Raw genomic sequence first — 21531 nt, forward strand, 5'->3', positions numbered from 1 at the left:
TAGTTCTGGGTCTAGTTGATGGAATAAAGCAAACAAGGTGTGTACATTTTGGGTCGTTGACCTGGTAGGTATAAAGCCAGATTGATCTGGCAATACTAGTTTCTGCATTAGAGGCCGCTGTCTAGTCGAAAATATTTTTGCCAATATTTTGGCGTCTATGTTTATAAGTGACAGTGGCGTATATGATTCCCACAGTTCAGGGTTTTTATCTGATTTGAGCATAGTAATCAGTAATGCCTCTCTGAGCGTCGAGGGGATAAGGCCCTTTTCATACGCTTCCTCATACATTAATATTAATTGCGGCACTAATGGCTCCTCAAATTCCTTATAAAACTCTCCAGCGAACCCGTCTGTGCCTGGTGCTTTACATTTAGGGAGAGTGTGCATGGCATCTTTGATCTCTTCCTCTGTGATAGGCTTCATAAGATACTCCCTTTGCCTATCTGAGAGCCAGGCTATAGCAATATCCTGCAGATAGTCTTCTATCTCCTCCTCTGTGGCTTGTAGGCAGATTGTATATAGTTGTGCATAATATTCTGTAAAAGCATTAAGAATGCTGCATTAAGAAGGGTGTCGTGTTGTGCCTTTCCTTGCTTGTTCACTATCTGTATTATTTGTGTGGGCTCTCTTGTGTTTCGTAACTTCTGCGCTAGTGTGCGTCCAGATCTTCCACCTTCCCCATACTTGCGTGCTGTGTGACTATGTGTGAGAAAGCAGAGCTCTCGGTCCGCCAACTTCTGGTAATCTGACATTTTCATTCGTATCTTAACCAGAAGGGCTGGCTTCAGTGTCTGTTCATACTCTCTTTCTAGTTCTGGGAGTCCCTCTCGAACATGCGTAGCTGCTGGCGAATATCTTCCCGAACGCCAACCCACTCACCTATACAGACACCCCGAAGAGACACCTTAAAGCATTCCCCCAGTATGCTCGCACTGGACACTGAGCCTACATTATGCTTGAAGAATTCTATATTTGCTTTCCTTACATCAGCTTTAAACACTTGGTCTAACAGCGCTTCTGTTGGAAAGCGCCACGTGAACTACCTAGGCGTATGTGTGGGCAATAGTAGTTCTAATTTTATTGGGGCATGGTCTGATAGTGTCCTCGGCATATGCTCTATCGACTTTGTCCAAGTGCTCACGTCCCTGGTCCCTAGCCAGTAATCTATGCTAGACCAGGAGTTGTGTGTGGGGGAAGTGCACGCTCCTTCCCTTTTATCCGGATACCCTACCCTCCACAAGCCCGCCAAGCATTGTTCCTGCATTTCTTCTCTGAGCACTTTAGCAGCTTATTTGTCGTGTCTAACAGTTTGCATACCTCTGTCTAGGGTTGGGTCTATGCATGTGTAAAAATCACCCCTTATAATAGCAGTTGGTGTTAAGTCGTGTGATTGTGCCCAGATTTGTGCAAAAATTCCCACATTGTCTATATTTGGGGCATAAATATTGGTCAGTGATAAATTAGTGCTGCTATAATCTCCCTGAACAATTCTATATAATCCTTGTGTATCTGTTTTTATATGCTGTACAGCAAACGACGTCCCCTTTTTTACCAATAAGTTCAAGGAGTATGAGGAGGCTATGCGTGTTGTTGCCCATCTAGTTCCACTGCTCATTTCAGTGCATTTGGTAAGGTGTGTCTCCTGGAGCATTGCTATCTGCATATTGTGCCTATCCAGGTATGCTAGCACTTGTCTGGTTTTTCGATGAATATTTGGGCGCCTTCCATTCCACGTGAGTAGCGTCAGTGATCTATGCAGCTGTGTCATCTATCGTCTATGAATATTGTAGCGTAGCTGGTACTGTGTTGCATATACTATAGTGTTATTTACCAGGGTAATGCCCTTCTGGCACACATTGCACCTGTCAGCAACCAACCCCCCTGCACCCCCCCCCCCACTTCGGCACCCCAATTGCATCAAAGACATTTTCCCTAATCCATGCCCCTCTCCAAACAACTACCCTCACCCCCCCTTCAAACATTCCCCTCTCAACTCTTGTGTTGTGGTTCACACGTGGGGGCATAAATAGCCGCCGGACCTGCCCGCACATGATGCAGAGTGCTGTATTTATTAAATCAACATTCATATCCAGTATTTTTCACTTACTCCCTATCCTGACACAGTTTGCACTAGAGTTCCTAGCTTGTCTGCTCAGGTTTGATGATAGTCTTTTTGGCTTCTTTTACCCCGGATCATCCAAGTTAGAGTGCGCCATCTGGTCGCCATTGTCACTGTGGGGGATTTGCGTCTATGCCCTGCCCGCTCTTGCTGCTGCAAATATTGATGTAAGCTTTTTGGTTCACCGAAGATTTTCTGCGTACCGCCCGCAGTTATTTTTTACCCAGCGCGGGATATAGCATTGCATAGGGTATATTCATTCCCTGGAGCTTATTATTTGCTGGCAGGAATTTCTTCCATACATCTTGCACTTGTGCCGTGAAGTCAGGATACAATGAGAACTCTGTCCCCTCATATTTGAGTGTCTTTAGCATTTGGAGTGCCTCAGAGCTGCGTCCGATCTCTATAGTTCAGGATTTTTGCTATTATAGGGGGCGGTCGTGCTCCTGGTGGCGGGCGGGGACCTAATGATTGGTAGGCTCTTTCTACTACGAACAGGTCAAAGAACATGTTTCGGCCCAGTACCTCCGTTAGCAGCCTTTCAACAAATCTCTCCATATTGCCAGTATTGGTGGTCTCAGCAATACCTATGATTTTGAGGTTACTTCTTCTTGAGCAACCTTCTAATTCTTCTGTTTTGGCTTGCAGCACAGCTATCGCCTTTTGCTGCTGTCTCTGGGAATCATCTATCTTCCCCTGGTAGTCCTCAATGTCAGATACTCTACACTCCATCATGTCCATTCTCTTGACTTGTTTGTCCATCCTCTCGGACAGCCTGTCAACGCTGTATGTTAGTGTTCCTACTTTTCCATCTATCGTGGTTAGGGTAGACTGCATGGTGGAGAGAATCTGGCATAGATCACCCCCCAGTGCTGTGTCTGCGTTTTCTGCTTCCATTCCAGCTTCTTCTTGATTATCTTTATGCGCACTGGGGGCTCTTTGCTGCTCAAAGTGTAATTTGGGCTGTGTTTTGCCCATTTGCACCCACTACTTTGAGGGGGAGAGCCCCCCAGTCTCAGTGACTCAAAACAAGGCCGCTCCAAGACCGCCTCTGTACTTCGCCTGCTGCTTACTTTGCCACCGGTCCCGGTCTATTGTAAGCTACGAGATTCACCCTCATTGTCTGCCCTGCCAGTGAGCCGCATCAGGGACACAGGGCCCGCAGTGCTAGTTGGAACACAGATGTCTTTTTCAGTGCCCCGATAGTCCCTGCCTTGGGCTCTCGTGCTCCAACCCTTATTGTGCTCAGTACATCGTTTCCCTCTGTCCTCAGAGCTGTGGCTCCTCTGCGCTGTCCCTGTGCTACTTACTGCACCTCTAGTCTACGGATAGGCTGACTACAGGCCGCTCACCGGTCCTCCGGCAGCCCATGGTGTGCTCCTACCGCTCATGTCTTCTTACAGCCCTCAATCAGTCACTGGGCCCTTCTCCGCTGTTGTCTCTTGCTCTTCGCTGCGCCTCACACAGCCTCGCTAGATCGCAGGTCCGGATGTCACAGCAAGTTGAATAGGACTCTGTATTACAGGATCCCCATGGCCATTACCTATTTCGGGGATTTTTCCCAAATTTTCATGTGGGGAATCCAGAAGGAAAACTTTTAATGAAGGCCTAAGTACTTGAACTGTATTGTGCATCAGATGAACAAGCTATCTGTTTTGACTGAAAACACAAGAAGGAGAAATTCTTTATTCGACTCTACTTATAGACATACTTTAGAAACTATGTACCGTAACACATTCTACTCCTTATACATGCTCTTCATCACTGAAATATGGGCTCCCCCTCTTTCACTCCTGATTCCAGATGGGATGGCTTCTTTTTTCCTCACAAGCATACATCCAACAAAAATTAAGGTGGCCTACCATCCTTACAACAATAAAGTGACTTGTGCTATAGCAGATGGCCCATCATTCTCTTACTCCAAATATCTCTTAGTAGTTATAAATCCTGACCAGGAAACACAATCTCGTTTCATATCATGTACCTCCTTACTGGGCCCTATTCCCTTAATTCCAGACCACTTAAATGAGTTCATAACTTGCATGCTTTCTCACTACTAAAAAATATTGTTTGTTTTCCTGTGGAACATCAAGAAGTACTCTATCTCCTGCAAACTCAATGAAATCCACTCTATTCATGATCTCTCTCACCTTGTATTTTTTCCAATCCACATCAGTGACAACAGATCTCATTGTTGCTCCCGAGCCTATTCAACGTCATTCCAATCAAATGTGACCTGTGTTATCACTATGCAACACCATTCCAACCTATATTCTGGACATTCACAAAAATGCCAAAATCCACCAATAAAACTATGTAGGGACCTATAAAATTCCTTTCCATTCAGGAACTGCTACAGGAACCTAACTTTAGTTGCACCATCAACCAGTGTCCACTTTACTGAAGAACCCATGAACCACTATCACCAGATAACCTGCAACACAATAAACAAGCTGGCCTCCCTCACCTCAAGATCCATCAAAGAGCAACCCTCTACTAGTTGACTCATTGATATTATAGTGAAGTCAACAAAGCATAGGGACAACCAGAAAACTTGAAGAAATGTTGGAGAAAGCTCAACATCCCTGAAGATCTACAAATACTGGAGTTGCTGGGAAAAACCTGACCTTTTTCGCCCCATTAATACAAATGTCTTGTAGAACAAACCAACAAAGACAGAAATCACAAAAGAGCTTTCTTTCAAAACATTAAAATGTGCATTCATTTTATCAAAAAGCCTGAATTCGGAAGCTCAGCTTCAGTTACTGTGAACCTTACAAATTTCTTCTCTGAGAAGATAACAAATGCACAAAATTCAAAACTACTATCATTCATCTTCCTACATCTGCCACCATTCTGGGAAGCAAGATCAGAAAATGGCAATCTTTTGAAACGTATGGCACAAACCTCTTGTATATTTAATTGCCTCCATCAAACCACCTACATATCCCAGTAACCACTCTCCAGGAAACCTTTATGACCAGCAGAGAGAATTCTATGATGCAGACCCTCCAAAAAATACACCCGGTATGCCCAAGCTGTTCTCACCAAGTAACCGGTGACCTGAAGCCTGTGTGTGTAGTGCACTGTTTCACCTCCTAAGTTTACATAGCTTGATATCCTGCTCTCAAGATGTTGGGAGCCTAGAAAGCGGAGAGAACAATTTGCTCACTAATGTGACATGGTGTCTCTTAGTACAAGGACAACTTTGGTATGTCTTAACCACACTTAGCTCATTGCCAGGACTGCTCCACTGGTTTACACTAATCAAGCATTCTTAGGTCAATCAATCAATCAATACATTTATAAAGCGCACTACTCACCCGTGAGGGTCTCAAGGTGCTGAGGGAAGGGGGGGTGCTGCTACTGCTGGAAGAGCCAGGTCTTGAGGTGTTTTCTGAAGGTGAGATAGTCCTGGGTCAATCGTAGGTGGGTGGGAAGGGACTTCCATGTCTTGGCAGCCAGGTAGGAGAATGATCTTCCTCCGGTGGTGGCTCTGCGTATCCGTTGTACGCCGGCGAGGGCAAGGCTGGCGGAGCGGAGCTGACGGGTTGGAGTGTGGAACTTGAGGCGGTTGTTGAGGTATTCGGCCCCGTTTTGTGGAGCGCTTTGTGTGCTTGGGTGAGGAGCCTGAAGGTGATCCTTTTGCTGACGGGAAGCCAGTGCAGGTCTCTCAGGTGGGAAGGGGTGGCAGTTGCCAGGCAGGAGTTATTAAATCAATGACATTGTAAAGTATCCTGCCTGTCCGACGTCAGCACTGCACCTAATTGACAGAATATACGAGAAACAAAAAAGATACAACTCCACAGGGAGGAAGAGTGCTTAAAACCGAGGAACACATTTAAAGTAACAACGCAGATATTTTGATTAAGGTATTTACTTCCTAGTCAATGATGGCAACACACAGGGAAGATATAATTTTGTAGCACACAATAGTATTGAAACAGATACTGAAGCTTTAGGCTCCATGAATCTTTAGCTATTTACTAACTGCACGGATACATCCCTCTTGTGAGCTTTATATAGGGGACGTATGCATTGGCAGGAGCAAATTGTGAGATAATGTGTTACAACTACAATGACCAGAATGCAGTGGGGTTTGTGGATCTGGGTTGTTGTAACCCACAACTGTCATGTAACAGATGAAGGAGGAAATACAAAACTAGATCATTGTTAGACCTTGCATCTGTTGGTGTGGTTGACCCAGTCTTTTTGCTTCTGTCCTGTTTTTGATTATATGCTGAACTTCGTTTCTGCTAGTGTTTGGACTCAAGGTAATTTACACGGTTGACCAGTGCTAAAGTGCATGTGCTCTGTGTCTGAAATGTAATGGCATTTGGTTTCTCCATGATTTCCATATCTGATTTACTAGAAAGTCCATCCTACAGTGCACTACATGTGCCCAGGGGCCTGTAAACCAAACGCTACTAGTAGGTAGCGGCGGCTGGCCCAGAACTGGGGTGGTGAGGTGGGGGCGAGGCGAGGGGGTAAGGGAGTGCAAAAAAAGAAAAATACACTTACCTCCTCGCTGCTCTGTCCCACGTTGTCTCCTCCGTCGGCCAAAAAGAGAGCAGCTAGGCTCCCCTTAGCCAATCCCAACAGTGCAATACAGGGTTGTGATTGGCTCCCCTAAGCCAATCACAACGCTGCAATACAGGGTTGTGATTGGTTTCCCTAAACCAATCACAACGCTGCAATGCAGCATTGTGATTGGTCTGAACACTGTAATTGGCACACAGACTGGGACGGGGGCCGGAGCATGTTCTTCACCCAGGCTGTAATGCAGCCTGAGTGGAGAACAAGCTAAGTGCACACCGCCTGCGGCCTGGCAGCTTGACATTGACACCATGGATTCGACACACCACGTTGTGACATCGACGTATCATCAACAGCGCGTTGCCTTGAAGTCCCAAGGTGGGCACTGCAACCAACGCATCACATCCCCTGCGCCCCACTTTGCCCCCGGGCATTAGAGGTTCAATGATCCTTCACCACCTCCAGGAAGTGGCGCCTCACTCTGCTACAGTGACGCCTCACCTACTTTGCACAACGCATCGTCCCCGACTGTGTGTATGTGTTTTACACATTGCCTCTTTACTTTAGCCTGACTGCTCTGTGCCAAGCTATCAGAGGGTGAGCAGAGGTAAAGTTAGTGTGTACTACCCTTACCCTTATTAGAGTGTGGGTTCCTATATAGACAGGATGCAAACCACTGCCAACTAGAGACTCCATTTCTAACAATCCATAATACATTGAGACTAGAAAGAGAGGAAGAAATATTAAAGCCACAGTAGTCACATGAAAGGCATGCTTTAAATGAGCAAGCAAGCTGGTTGAAAAAATCTTCAATAGCTAGCATTCTTCTGCACCTAGCTCCACTTGCACTTCAAATGACTTTGCCTACAGCATACACAAAATAACCTGACAACATGTTTACCCTTGCCTTTTGTCACTCTTGACAGTTTGGTGTCAAAATCAGGAAGGAGGGAGGAGAGACAAAGGGGCCATCTTGCACCCATAGGCTGGTACTGGAGATAAAAGGTGTCACTCTCAGACTCCACATCAAATCACTTCTGGAACTGACACATCACAACCCAATCCAATGCAGGACCTTGCATCGCAGTACCACAGCTTCTGAACAACGGCTTCACTGGTACCGAAGCAGTGCAACACTGACCAACGCAGTACCTTGCATCTCAATATCAGGACATAAAGGTACAACTTCCAGCTGGCCTAACTGGATCCTATACCCAGCCAGTGCTCCATCATGCTCGGCCTGAGCTTGTGACTTTGGACTTGTCTTGCATGACCAGAAATTTCGGTTGTCGCCTTGTTTTTTTTTGCCACTATCATTCACTACAACTTTAGGAATTTATAAATCTGTTCTACTGGGTGGATTTATTTGTTTTAGGGTCATTTTAGTTATGAAAAATTACTCTATTTTTCGTATTTGGTAAATGATTTTCCTTGTGTTGGGTTTTCACTTCATTACTGGTTGTATTTTGCATACATTCTTCACACATTGCCTCTAAGATAAGCCTGGCTGCTTTTGTGCCATGCTCCCAGAAGGTTAAGAACAGGTTAGTTTAGTGAATTTTGTGGTTCACCCTGACAAGGACTGTGCTTCCACCCCTCTCAACCAATAACCCAATTTCTTACAAACATTTATGCGCAAAACTGAAGGACATTCAGCAAATTTCTCCTAAATATTATAGAATGTGTATGGGTGGTCATTAATGTTCTTCAATTTTTCTCTAGGTACAGCAATTAAAAGTTATTTTGCACACTTTTCTAAATTGTCTGAAAATTCAAGACTAGTGGTGAGACGTCATGTATATGTTCAATGACATTAAACTGCCAGGAAAGGTTATGCAGGTAGGTTTAAAAGAATATTTGACATTGCTAATAGAAGCTGCAGTACCCTTTCTTTCAATTACATGTTATTTACCTTCAGGTATTATCAAGTATCATGTTTTTCTGCATGAGAAAAGTCATGAAGTGGAATAAAAATGAGCAAGCTCCTCCCTGTGCTGGGTTTCAGTGAATCCTCCCATGTGTTTCCTGGTGCAGTGCAGTGGCGAAGCAAGGAGGGCAGAGGGAGGGGCAGTCCGCAACAGGCAGCATGAGTTTTGAGGGCGGCGGCCTCCTCCCCCACCCACGAGGGCTGGACTGACCATAGCAGGCACCGGGCAATCCCCCGGTGCGCCGCATGGTGGGGGCCTACTTTCGGCCCCTGGGGGCCATTTTTGTTACCGGGCCGTTTTTGCAGTACAGCTGCAAAACCGGCCCTGTACCAAAATCGGCCGAAAACTGGCCCCGACAAAGAGCTTGGTGCTTAGTGGCACCTCCAACCCCCCATGAGAGGGGAGGGGGTGGGGGCAGCCGAGCACTTTGCCAGGGCCGGTTGTGGTTCCCAGTCCGGCCTGCCACCCACGCTCCTACCTGCAGCCGTTGTGGGTGGCCTCAGCAAGAATCGCCAGCAACAAAGATAGTACGTAGCAAACCTTTTAAACCTCCAGATTGCACTTGAGATCTAATACTTTCCATATGCTTCTGATGTTTTTGTGCTCTGTTCCCATGCCTGCAAGGAGGTAGTCATTATTGTGTGGGTATTCAGAACTGCCAAGTGGCCCACATCAGACGTTCCAATTTCAGCTAGATCCAGCTTTTTAAACTATCATTGTGTGGCATTCTGGGATTTGTAATTGTGTGTTTAATATTGCCTATAGAAGCTCAACCACCCCAGAATGCCAAGTCTTGGTGACTAAAAAGTGTGGACTGGTGCTTCGGCTCTCCCATATGTCATTGTGCAACCTGCTATGAATAGTGGTATTATTCTTTTTTAATATGTTGAAGGTGCTGAATCCAGCTTTCATCACTCTCTCACCAATATGGTGCCAGCAAAAAACATGCTAAAAAAGTAAATAAGATTTTATTTTGCCAGGGTTCTGAGCAATGTAAAGAAAAAAAGGCATCTCTGCACCAAGCAAACATAAACATCATTACCAAAAGGAAAAAGAAATAATGAGGCTCATTACGATGGCGGAGAGGCCCACCATGCCAAGCCGGTCGGTAGTGGGCCCTCCGCCATCGTACTGCTGTTTTGCCCCACCATATTATGTTGGCGGTTGGAATCGTTAGTAAGCGTGGCAGTCGTAAGGACCGCCCGCCATGACAGTCGGTCCTGTCGGAACAAAAACATTAGCTAATGTTGCTGCGGTGCCTTGCAGGTACCACCGTAGGGATTATGATATCCTTTTCCTCTTTTCGTTTTGCAGCGGAAAACCCACTGCAAAATGAATGGCGTAAAACAGATTGGGGGGACCATAGTGGGCCCCCTCAATCCCAGGTGCAGTGACATGCACCCTGGGGGCACCTATGGTGGCCCCTACATATCCCTGCATCATGTGGCAGGCACCGCAGGGAGCCTGCCACATGGTGCAGGGAAGTGTCTGCACCCTCTATTCTGCATTGTGGCGGGGGCTGCTGCCGCATCCCTGCCACAATGCAAAATATAGGTAATGCGACCGCCGTGGTGGCGGTCGCATCGTGATTAGGACTGTGGGGAGGCCGCTTCATAGGCAGCCGGTCCCAAATCCGTATCGATGGTGGATGGACTAAAGTCCGTCCGCCATCGTAATGAGGCCCAATATTTTCAGTGAACTTCTCAAGCATCAAAAAACGTGCATAGATTAATGGGACCTTCTTTCCTGCTACTTCTAAAGCCACATTGTGTTTCCCCTCAGGAAGACAACAAAAATCACACATTCTCTATCAGATCATTTTCTTTCGATGACATTTCTGCTTGTGGGTGTGTAGGAAAATTTGTGTTTATCAGAGTTTACATAGTTACACTGATGTTGGCTACTAACTTCCCTGTGGGATTTCAGCAGGGTTTTATGGGTTTAACCTGAGAATGAGAAAGATATCCAAGAGTAAAAACTAGATAATAAAAGGTTAAAATAGTTTGGGGAAATCTCTCAGAAAACCATAAAGAAGTATTAAAAAAACAATGCTTTTTGTACCTGATAAATGGCTTCATCGCATGCGCTCTGGAGACCGAGGTTCACCATGGTGTTCTGTAGAGTGCGGCCCATGTAGAACTCCAGGGACAAGTAATAAATCCGCTATTAAAGAAAATGTAAATGATATTTAGAAAAAGAAATGCCTTGAGAGATATATATATATATATATATATATATATATATATATATATATATATATTCAATTTGTTGTTGTTCACCATTCCCATTAGAACTCAATAAAATAGAAAGCTAAGCTGTCCTAAAGTACACATCCGGGTGAAGACAATTGATAAACTCAATGACTAATACGTGAGCAGAATATTAAAAATAGAAACAAATCAACATAAGCAAGCAAATACACAGTGACCAGAGCAAACTTCCTTTACGCCGATGTATAAAGACTGGCTACTATGACTACCATTCAAGACATTTCAGTTTGTATAAGCAGTTGTAACATCAGTTCAGTGCTCAAAGTCTAGATCAAACATCCCTAGAACATCAGGTAACTATACAAGTTCATTACAAAAGTTATACGGGGGCTTTGCGTCTGGTATCAAGTGTAATCCCTTTAAATATTGAGCTCCACAATTGGGAAAATTGAGTGCCGAATTTGTTTAGCATATCTTAAATCTTCAAACTTATATTCATCCAACACCAGTAGTTTTCCATGTTTGAAGACTTCAGCAAGGCTGAGAGAGAGGCTGTGCCATTCTATGATGGCCTACAAAGATAGTCAGGTAATGGAGAAACTAGCTACATTCTCTCAACAACGGTCATGAAACCCACCAAATACAGGAAAGAAATTCTGAAATTACAATTTCAACGCTAAAGTGCCTCTTCTGTGAAATATTTGAGCATAGCAGGATTACTTCATGTGCCCTTAATGAGCACCCCAAGTGAATGCTGAAACTGGCAAAGCCAGTCAGAGAGCTTAGAATGCAGACACTAATTGCTGAAGTGAAGAAGCAGAGTTGCCCATGTGTTGAGTTCAGGTCTGGGGATATGTGTTAGTAGCCCACAAGCTGTAGAGTGTTTCCAGCTTTTATTTGGCCTTCCCCTCTAGACAGGGTATACATTTTTAATGCCCAGAGAAGTGGGCTATGAAGCCTAATTATGTTTCCTCTTAATGCAGTGGTATAAGAAAGGGGTGCGGTGGGAGAGGGCTGCACTGGGTGTCATCAATGAGGGGGTGACAAAATGGCAAAAATGTGTGTTTTAAACACATATTTTTGCCATTTTGTCAAGCCGGCGGGGGTAAGAAATTTTCCACAGTGGAGACCACCTGACCTTGCTAGCCACTGTCTAGCTGAGGTTGTATTTCCTTTCGATATAGATCTTGCAAAATATCTGAAAAGCACCCAAGCCTGCTCCAATAGAACATAATAATCCAGGTTTTAACTGTTAACTTGAAGTTATAAAATTCCAATTTCAGTCCCATTTTATCAGTTCAAGGATTCCCATCTACTCAAACGTATTTACTCATGAGGAATGTTTTTCCTCTGGTTAGCTGAGTCGCAGAGATTCTGAAACTCCTATTTCTGAACTCTGAGCACTAGGGGTATTTACTCCAGCTCCATCATAAAATAGCTTTTAGTCCACTTCTGTAACCAGGCCCTCTAGACCTTTCTTTATATACATTCTGGTTACTCTTTAAAACTTTCAGCTTGTAGCTACTCATTATAGTGATTTAGTAATTTCAACTCTATCTGTATAATATGTTAAACATTTCTACAAAATGGAATAAAAAGATGTTTTAAAAAAATGTACTGATATCTAATATTATTTTAACACAGTTTATAAAACTGTTAAAAAATGGGTGTGGGTTAGCTTTTTTTTAGTAAAACTTCAAAAGGGTGCGAGCTTTGCTGAGGCCCTGCAAATAGAGTAAAACATTATTAAACCGTTTAGTGCTTAATTTAAAAAAAAGTGTTTCATTCATTCATAGTGCACACTAGGATGGAGAGTAAACACAAAGCAAGAGACGCTTATTACAATAGGATTAAGACACTTTTGGAAAATGGGTGCTTATTGGCAGATGGTCTTTAATATGGATAAGTGCATGCTGATGCCATTAGGACCTAATAATGCAGAGACAACATAACAGTAAATAGAAGAGGGTGGATTATTCAGCGTGCTTGCCAGATAAAGGCATATAATAGTGTTTTGTGTCACTAACGCGATAATAATAGTATGAAAAGGCATGAAAAGGAGGCACAGAATATTTGTGATTACATCGTATACGAGGAGTTATTACCTTATTTGGAGCCTTATCCTTCACAGAATAAAGAGATCCTATAGGCGTCCACTAATGGTACTATGGACCCCGAAGGAAGCAAGTATAATGTTCCGGCTACACTGATTGGTTAAAAAAATACAGACAGCCATGCTTGGAGCAGAGTGGACCAGTCATACCGCTGGGCCTCTCACACTACTACACAAGCTTCCGGTCTGGTAGCCATGCTGTTGGTAAAAGCAGTTTAAATACATGCTTCAATGATGGCTGTAAGGCTGTTGTAGATGCTAAGCTGTTGGTGGGAAGGAGGTGGATGCCATTTTATTTGGTTTACTTATTTCATTGTAACACCAAAAGTACTTCTGACACCGTGAACACCCTTCATGCAACTGTCAGTGTTAAGTGATCTCAAAGACCAGCATCACAATATGTAAATTGGTGCTAACGCCTATTACAGAAGTGTGCAACCTGTCCCCGCCGGTAGGCAGACAGTAGAGCAAGGCCACATTTACACGGTGGTGTTTCCCAAGGAAATGTAGACTCACTCCCTTTCACTGCCACCACAAATCCGGTCAGCATTAAGGACGTGGAAGTGTGCATACCGCCAGGCCTGGACTGAGTTCTGCTATGCGGACCTTCACAAAGTGACAAAAAAACTACACCTGCCCTGCGGAGTTTCGCAAGCGGCAGAATGAGGTAAGTCGCGCTGCTCGCACTCATCTTTAGCGCTGGATGTTAAAACACAAGAGGGCGCAGCTTCTTTCTGCAGCTCAAGTAGATGTTCTTCTCGAGAGACACCTTCCTCAGCGCGAGTGGCAGACTATCTCAACATGAGCAGTAGAGACCTGCGGCGACCGCCCGCATTCAGAAATTTCACCAGGAGGTGATCTAGAGTTGGATTTACCACGCTCGCTCTTGCTAAGTTAACCTTGGTGAGCTACGAGAGAGGAAAAACTCAGCTCGGCGTTGCTATGTGGACTTTTTCTGAACTCCGTGCTCTACGCGGAGTGGTAAAAACTCTGCACACTCCACGAGCAGAGCGCAGTTTACCGCCTAGGCCTACACACCATTCATGAAAAGCCCAGCAATTTCGTGGCCTAAATCTGAGCATTGTGGTCAAGGTTCACCGGTTAGTCTGTGTGGTAAGGGTGAGCCCCAGAAGACCCCACTAGCAATCCGCAAGGAGGCCACACCCAGGCATAGAGGATTACTTTCTGCAATTGAATTTCTGGCAGAGCATTGTAGCCTGGCAAAAAGAAACACTGCAAGCCAAGGAAGATAATATTTCTCATGTAATGAGGGCCTAGGGCTTATATGTATAGGAGATAAGCATTAGGGAGGTGTTCACAGACATTGCTAAAGAGTACCAGCAGTTATCTATACGAGAGACCACACTGTGGTCCCATTAAAACCAATCTAAGACTAACACGATGCAAATCTACTTAAATTAATTAATATGTAAGCTAAGTTGATAGCACATATATTGGCTATGAGGCTGAAATTGGAGACCGATCATGTCGCCTTAGGCCCCACTTGCTCAAGAACCAGGACTTGAGGTGGCTAAAATAATTCACATAAAATGTACTTGAGTGATCGGGAGCATTGTAGGCAACTCTTTGACGAGAAACGGCCACTACAACGCGGCCGTTTCCACGAAAACATTTACCACACATGCATTACAACGCATGCGTGGTTACGAGAGGCTTTACCACGCATACCTTTACTACGAAATACGTAGTAAAGGCATGTGTGGTAAATGAAAAGAAAAAAAGGGGGTTTGGGGGGTCTCCCCCTAACAAAAAAAAATAAAGCGTTGGAATAAAAAGGGGGGCTGGGGGGGTCTCCCCCCGAAACAAAACTAACCTGAAGAGTCGAAGCTGATGCAATCAGCGTCGTTAGAGAGGAAATGGAAAGTAACTTCCGCTTCCTCTTTACGACGTACGACCGACGTAACCAAAGAAGATGGAGGAGGCGAGATAAAAGGTAAGGGGCATTTTAGTAAAAATATATATATATAAATTAAGGGTTAAGGGCAGGGATAGTTATAAAGAGTGGAGGCTGGGGGCATGTAAGGGGAGATTTATAACCTTTAACAAGAGTATGCCCTCACCATGCATAAATTTACAACGAAAAACGTTGTAAACCTATGAGTGGTAAAGGAATATTCGAGGTAAAGGTTATGCGTGGAAAACGAATTCCGTTGTCACGCATGTGTGGTAAAGGCATCGTCGAGGACCGACTTGACTACTTACGTTGAATTTACTGTTTAGTGAAGACATTTGATTTCAAATTAATACACGAAGTCAGAGCTCAGGCACCCAGATAACATGCTATTGAAGCATACCCAGCTCAAGGCATTCGACACAATCAAGTTTTAGGCATAGAAACTGACAAGAGAAAAGATGGTGACCGCAAACACAACTTGTACGTTGATCTGGAACAACTCACATTGCAAGCAGATACATTCAGTAGTACTGGACTTTCCAAACTGATTAGGATATCTAAATTCCGCTACTGTTTTGTAAATGTCCTTTTGAACCTCTCACAAAGCTTTTCTCGAAAAGCAAACTGCTCCTTATCAAATTAGTCTGAGAGGGTGGACGTGCTAAGGTAGCTCTTAGCATTCTAACTAGATCCACACGGGTGTGGTGAAAATGCATTATCTGGCCAGGCAGTTTTAATCTGGGCTGGACTGCATGGATGAGGCTCATTTTTGTAATAAATATATAATCCAAAGGAGCCCACAATCCTTGTCTAAAAGGCAGTCTCTAATTTCTTTATTTTAGGTGACTGACTTGTGACAACCTAGTCACCTGTAATAAAGAAGTGACAGAGCCGCTCAACTGTAATAACTTATTAAAGTCTATTTATTTATTTATTTTAAAGGTTTTATATAGCGCTGGCTAGACCCGGAGGTATCAGAGCGCTTTACATGAGCATCGATCATAGGTACAGGTTCCATCATTACAAAGGTTACACAGTTATTAGTTAACATAGTTACTTGTAAGGTCGAGATAAAACAATAAGCACAAATATGTAAGGGGAAAAGCAGGCAAGGGGAAAGATTCAGGGGAAGGGTAATGAGCCGGGAAAATAAGAGGAGGGTGAAGGACGCAGCAAGGAAAGAGGAGGGGAGGGGCGAAGGGGACACAAACCGGTAGACGAGTCAAAACAACGTCCAAAGTCCAGTAAACTGTGAACCCAGGGGAAGTGGTATCACTTCTCTATCTCTGTTGCGGGAGACTCCCTTTACGCAGTGGACTCTCAGATGGGTCTCTGATACTCCAAGGCCTACAAACTGGATCCTTCCCCAAAAAGGGGAGAGGGAGTGCTTTGGCCAGGGGTGCTGTTGGACTTGGCCCTTCTGGCAGGTTCACCCCTAGACTTTTTGCTTGTAATGGTGACCTGGTGATGGTGATTTTTGGGTTCTGGGCACTTTCACGGTGTCCCAGTGGAAAGTGCGTGCGCACTCTGAGTGCATGTGATGAGATAGGCCTGCCCTCCGATAGGAATGCATGGGGAATGTATGTATCCCTGGTAGTTCCTGATGCGTGGGGTGTACAGGTTCGAATTTGAAATGTGCGAACTTGTGAGAGTGAATGCTTCGCAATGGTGTATGTGTCATGAGTGTGTCTTGTGTACAAATGCCACTTCTAGGAGTTGGCATAATAGTGTAAAATATGCCAGGTGTGTGATTGGCTGGAGCTGGCTGATGAGCCTGACTCCAGGAAGGCTGGATGGGTCTGCCCGGTGTTGAGTGGGAGATTAGCATGCTGATGGCTGGGGAGGAGTGTACCTGTGTCCTGAATGAGGCTGGGTTTTCCCCAGGCAATGCTGGCTCCGCCCCCTGTGGTGCGACTGATGACCCTAGCCCTGCCAGTGAATGAAATGGGTGGTTGAGCCATCAAGAGTGCTCCAAAACCAGCTGCGACTGGTTTCTCCCCCACCCTGCACCCTTAGACAAAGGAATGTGGTATATAAAAATGGGGTTGTGTCCCCACAGAGGTTGTTCTCTTCCAGGATCCTGCCTGAGGGGGCTGCTGCTGCTGCTGGGCCAGAGGACCGCCACTTGGACTGTCTCCCTGCCTGGAGACCCAGTGAGCTGGCTCTGGGCCCAGCCTTGCCCCCCCCTGCCTGCCTGCCTAGAAGGACTTTTGCTGGAACTCTGCCCTGCTGAGGGCACCTGGGAGCGCTGTGCTTGTGATCCCAGCGCCTGGGAGCGCTTTGGACTTTCCCTGGGGCGCCTGGAAGCGCTTTATTTGCCCTTAGCGCTTGAGAGCGCTTTGTTTTTGGTCCTAGCGCTGGGGAGCGCTTTTGTGCACAGCCGGTGCCCACCCTGCATTGGCCCGCATTTTGCGTGAAGAGCGGCGCGGCGCGAGAGCCCACTCTGCTATTTTGCCGACTTTCATGCCCCTCTAGCGAGTGCCCACCTCGCTTTACATTTTAACCGTGTTGAGGCCGTGAAGATCACCGCCGCTAGCCCAGGGAAGCCTCTGTGAGGCGCTGTCCCACCTCCCTACCCTCAGGGCCGCGCTGCCATTGGCGGCCCCAGAGGAGAATCGCCGCGCTGCCATAGGCTGCCCCCGGACAGGAAGTCAGGCAGGTTGCAGCGTGACGGGGCCAGGCCCGCCACGACCAGGAAGCCGGAAGCTGCCTGCCGGGGCTCCCATGTGAAGGGAGAGAGGAGTCCGGCCGCCGCATCGGAGAGCCCCCGAGGAGCGGGAGCTCTCGAGAGAGCCGCCACCGCACAGAGAAGCCGGTGAGTGCACGGGCCGCTTAGAAGAGAGGAGGGACGTCGGGGCACAGTGCCGGTGCCCGCCCCCCTCCAGTGTGAAGCGCCTATTGAGGCCCCAGGGCATAGCTTCGTTTTAGAGCCCGAGAGGCTCTTGGGGGGGCAGTCATTTGCTTAGAGCCAGTTAAGGCTCAGGGGCTTATCTTGTGTTTGCCCCCCCCCGCCCGAGCGGGGCTCCTACATTGCGAAGGGCATTTTGTTACTGTTTTGAGTCCACAAGGGACTCCAACGCCGGTGCCAGTCACATTTCGAGCCGAGGCTCGAGGGGGCAGTTTTGGTTATAGAGAGCCTGAGAGGCTCACCGCCCATATTGTTTGCCGAGCCCCGAGAGGCTCGTGGAGGGACATTATTTCTGAGAGCCCAGAGAGGCTGAAGAAGGCGCCACCAGTATCTTTGAGAGCCCCGAGAGGCTCGGGGGCCATTTGTTCATTCAGAGCCCAGCGAGGCTCCAAAAAGGGGACAATCATTTCTGCAGAGCCTGTGAGGCTCCCCCATCGTGTTGGCCTCATCATTGTTCTTTCAGCTGCCCAGCACTTTGTGGGCAGCTGCCATGTTTAGGCCCCCTGACTTTGGACACAGGGCGTCTAGCCCCCAAAAGGCCAGTTGGCCTAGGGACAGTCACAGGTGGTGACTTATGTAAGTTTGGCGCAATTGTTCTTTTTCTACACCTCTGAATGTATTGTTGATGCATCATGTGTTTCCTCCCCTGCACCTCTGAATGTGTTTTAATGCATCATGTGTTATGTGCTACACCCCTACAGGTATTGGGATACTTAGGTGGTTGTTTTTCTCCTAGTGCAGGTGGTGCTAGTGAGGTCCTGGTTACCAGTGATTACTGGTTGTGTACTTTATATTCTATGTTCTAAGTGCTAATTCTACCTAGTGCTAAGTTCTAAAAGTGCTGATTCCTGACAGTGGTCCATGTGGGCCTGGCGTGTACATATCCCCTGTAAATTCTGCCCGTGCCTGTTGGCACATTGTAAAGTGTGTGTTTTTATCTAATGTGTTTTGGTATAATACAAAGGCTATTTTTATATATAACCTTGTGTGGAGTTTCCTTTGTGGTGGGCCTTGGGTGTTGTTGCTGGGGTGCGTGCGCAAATACTTAACTCATATCGCCTCCAAGTTTAGCCTTGCTGCTCGCGCCACGTTACCTAGAGGGTGAGCAGGAGTTATCTTGGCGTGTAACTCCCTTGCCCTGACTTAGGAGTGGTGGTCTCTGACTGACTTTGGCGCAAGCCCTGGCCAGTCAGGGATCCCATTTCTAACACGTGCCATACCATACCTCAGCTGTGAGTGGCTCCCTTGGCGCAGTGGACTCTCTCAGCGGGTTTGCTGAGACTCCAGAGTATAAATATTGGATCTTTCCCCAACAAGGGGAGAAGGAGTGTTTAGTCAAAGGGCACAAAGGACAGGGTGCTAGGCAGACTAGCAGGCGAGGTGAGAGATTCAGGGGAGAGGGGATAGGAGCTAGGGAAGTAGACAAGGAGAGAAAGAGTGCTCAATGGGAACATATTTAAATTAATGAGTTATTATATAGTGCTGGCTAGACCCGAAGGAAACAGAGCGCTTTACATGAGGAACAATTATGATGCAATTTATATCAGTTAAGAATTACATAAGTATCAGGAAAAGGATTTAAAGAACATAGGGGACAGGGTGAATGGCGCAAGGAAGGGTAACGGGAAAGGGTAAAGGGGTAGGAAGAAGATAGGACGTAGAGACGAGGGGAAAATCTGCCCAAGGTCCGGCTGGGTAGGAGATGGCAGGGGGGGAGTCCACACCCCATCTCCTCTTTAGCTATATGGTAGCTCAACCGGGTATGAGCCAAATCGCTTGGTCTCTACACTCTGGGGTAAATTCCACAGGTTCCAAGTCCTGATGTGCAAACAGGTTAGAGGATACAATTCCGGCTGACAGTCAGAAGCTGAAGGGAAAGGAAGGTCCCGGAGCACAATTAAAACCGTACATTAAACAATGAGCACAAAATTTGGCGTTTCCTAATTCTGCTTTGTTTTTATAGATGAACAAAGATAAACGGAAGGAGAATATTTAGGCAATTATAAGAAAGTTAGACTCTCTCAGCATTTTAAAAAAAATCTAGGGGCGTGGCCAAGATGGGGGCGGAGTAAGACGTGCTTCCTTGTCCCTCCGGCACCACCAGAAATTTAGCTTTGTCTATCACCCTGCCTAGTGCCCATCCACGCTGGAAACGGTGCTGCCTTGTGTCCCCAGGCTGTCCCGACACCATCAGAACTCCTATTTTTGCATTTGGAGCAGAGAGCAGGCGGATATGGGTGCGGCGGCACTGACTGGCTCTGGGCCCGGCAAGCCTCATGGTGGGGAGAGCAGAGGCCTGTGCCTGGCAGAGCGGCGCCTCGGCGGCTGGAGTGCTGCCGTTTCTGTGACGGCGGAAGTGCGGGGTGTGGCGCCCTAGTGAGAGCAGCGGAAGAAATAGGCGAAGTTGCTAAGCCCGCAGCCAGCCCGGGAGGAGCTGGTGTGTTCAGGGTTGCTCGGTCGTCCACAGCGGCGGCAGCGGTTGAGACCCCCGCAGAGCGGGCGTGGGCTCCCGCGCGGCGGCGACCTAAGTGGAGGCGGCCTGCATTTCACAGTCCCGAAAGAGGTGCGGAGAGAGGGGGCAGCTCCCGGGGGGCCTGGGAATCGGTTGGAGCTGGCGTTGGGGCCCCGGCATTGAGCGGGCGCCGTTGCTGAGCCAGAGCCGCGCTGCTTTGAGGAGACACTTTGCGGCCTGCCCGGGAGGGGCTGGTGTGTTTGGGGCTGCTCGGCCACCCACAGCGGCGTCGGCGGTTGAGACCCCCGCGGGGCGGGCGGCTGCTCCCGCGCCGCGGAGACCTGAACGGAGGCGGCCTGTGCTTCCCGGCCCAAAAAGAGGTGAGAAGAGGGGGACAGCTCCCGAGAGGCCTGGGCATCGGTTCACGGACGGAGCGGGGCCCGCACGGGTGGCGCTGGCGCTGGGGGCCGACGTTGAGGGTGTGTGCGGCCTTCCCTCCCCAATCCCGGCTGCCCCTGGACTCGGGGGCCGGGGGCTCCCTTGCCTGGACGGGGTCTGCTGCTGATTTGGAGCTTAGTGGTGCTGGGAGTCAGCCCGGACAGCAGTGGGTGGCTCCCCCCCTACTAGAGACCTACAAGCTTTTTGAGGTGGCCTACAGGAGGGACTGGTCTACTATCGCCTCGCATATCGGCAGGGGAGGGCCCTCTAGTCAGATTGCTTTGGGCACAGCCGCTTCTCTGAGCAAGCTTGGACAGAGCCTGGTGACCTAGTGGCCGAGTTCCCCTGGAGCCTGGGGCGGCAGTGGAGCGCTGGTGAGGGTAGACTTGCCCCGGGAGCCTGGTGCAGCAGTAGAGCGCTGGTGAGGGTGGACGACGGGACCCGGCACCTGGTTTACTCACGCAATAGTTGTGGTCCCGGAGACGCTTGCCCTTCCCCATGCGGCGGAGTCTAGGAGGGTGATTGGGACTTACCCTCGGACGGGCCCCTACAGCGTTGCATCGCTTGACTCTTGCTCCTGGACTGGGGCCTTTAGGTGCTGTCTAACGGGTGTAGGGGGCCTGCCCACGGATTGTGCCCCTGTGTTCGGAGGGGGCTTTTGATCTTGCCTTCCCAGCGCTGCCACTCTCCTCCTGGTGATCGGCGAGGCCTCCGGGACGTTGATTGAAGCCCTGGGAGAGTGGTGGTCCTGCTCCACCCTCCCACCGGGGTACGAGGATTTGGAGGTCCTTTGCGGTGCTGGGCCTGAGTCTGGGGGCGAGCACGGGGGATTGGTACTGCAGGGAGAATTCATAGCGCTTGCAGCGACATATTCCTTGCTGCGCAAAGAAAAGCGCGCTGAGTTGGAAAAGG

At 47.6% G+C, this 21531-nt stretch overlaps 1 protein-coding gene across 1 annotated transcript in view; it reads right to left on the reverse strand.

Annotated features, from left to right (window-relative positions):
- PYGB (glycogen phosphorylase B) overlaps window positions 1–21531 on the reverse strand; it is a 684627-nt gene that overhangs the window by 536864 nt on the left and 126232 nt on the right. The window contains exon 2 of the mRNA XM_086927201.1: window positions 10645–10746. Within this exon, the coding sequence (XP_086783327.1) occupies window positions 10645–10746 (102 nt within the window). The remainder of the gene's footprint in view (window positions 1–10644; window positions 10747–21531) is intronic.

This window comes from Lissotriton vulgaris, chromosome 6, assembly GCF_964263255.1.
Source record: "Lissotriton vulgaris chromosome 6, aLisVul1.2, whole genome shotgun sequence".
NCBI lineage: Eukaryota > Metazoa > Chordata > Amphibia > Caudata > Salamandridae > Lissotriton > Lissotriton vulgaris.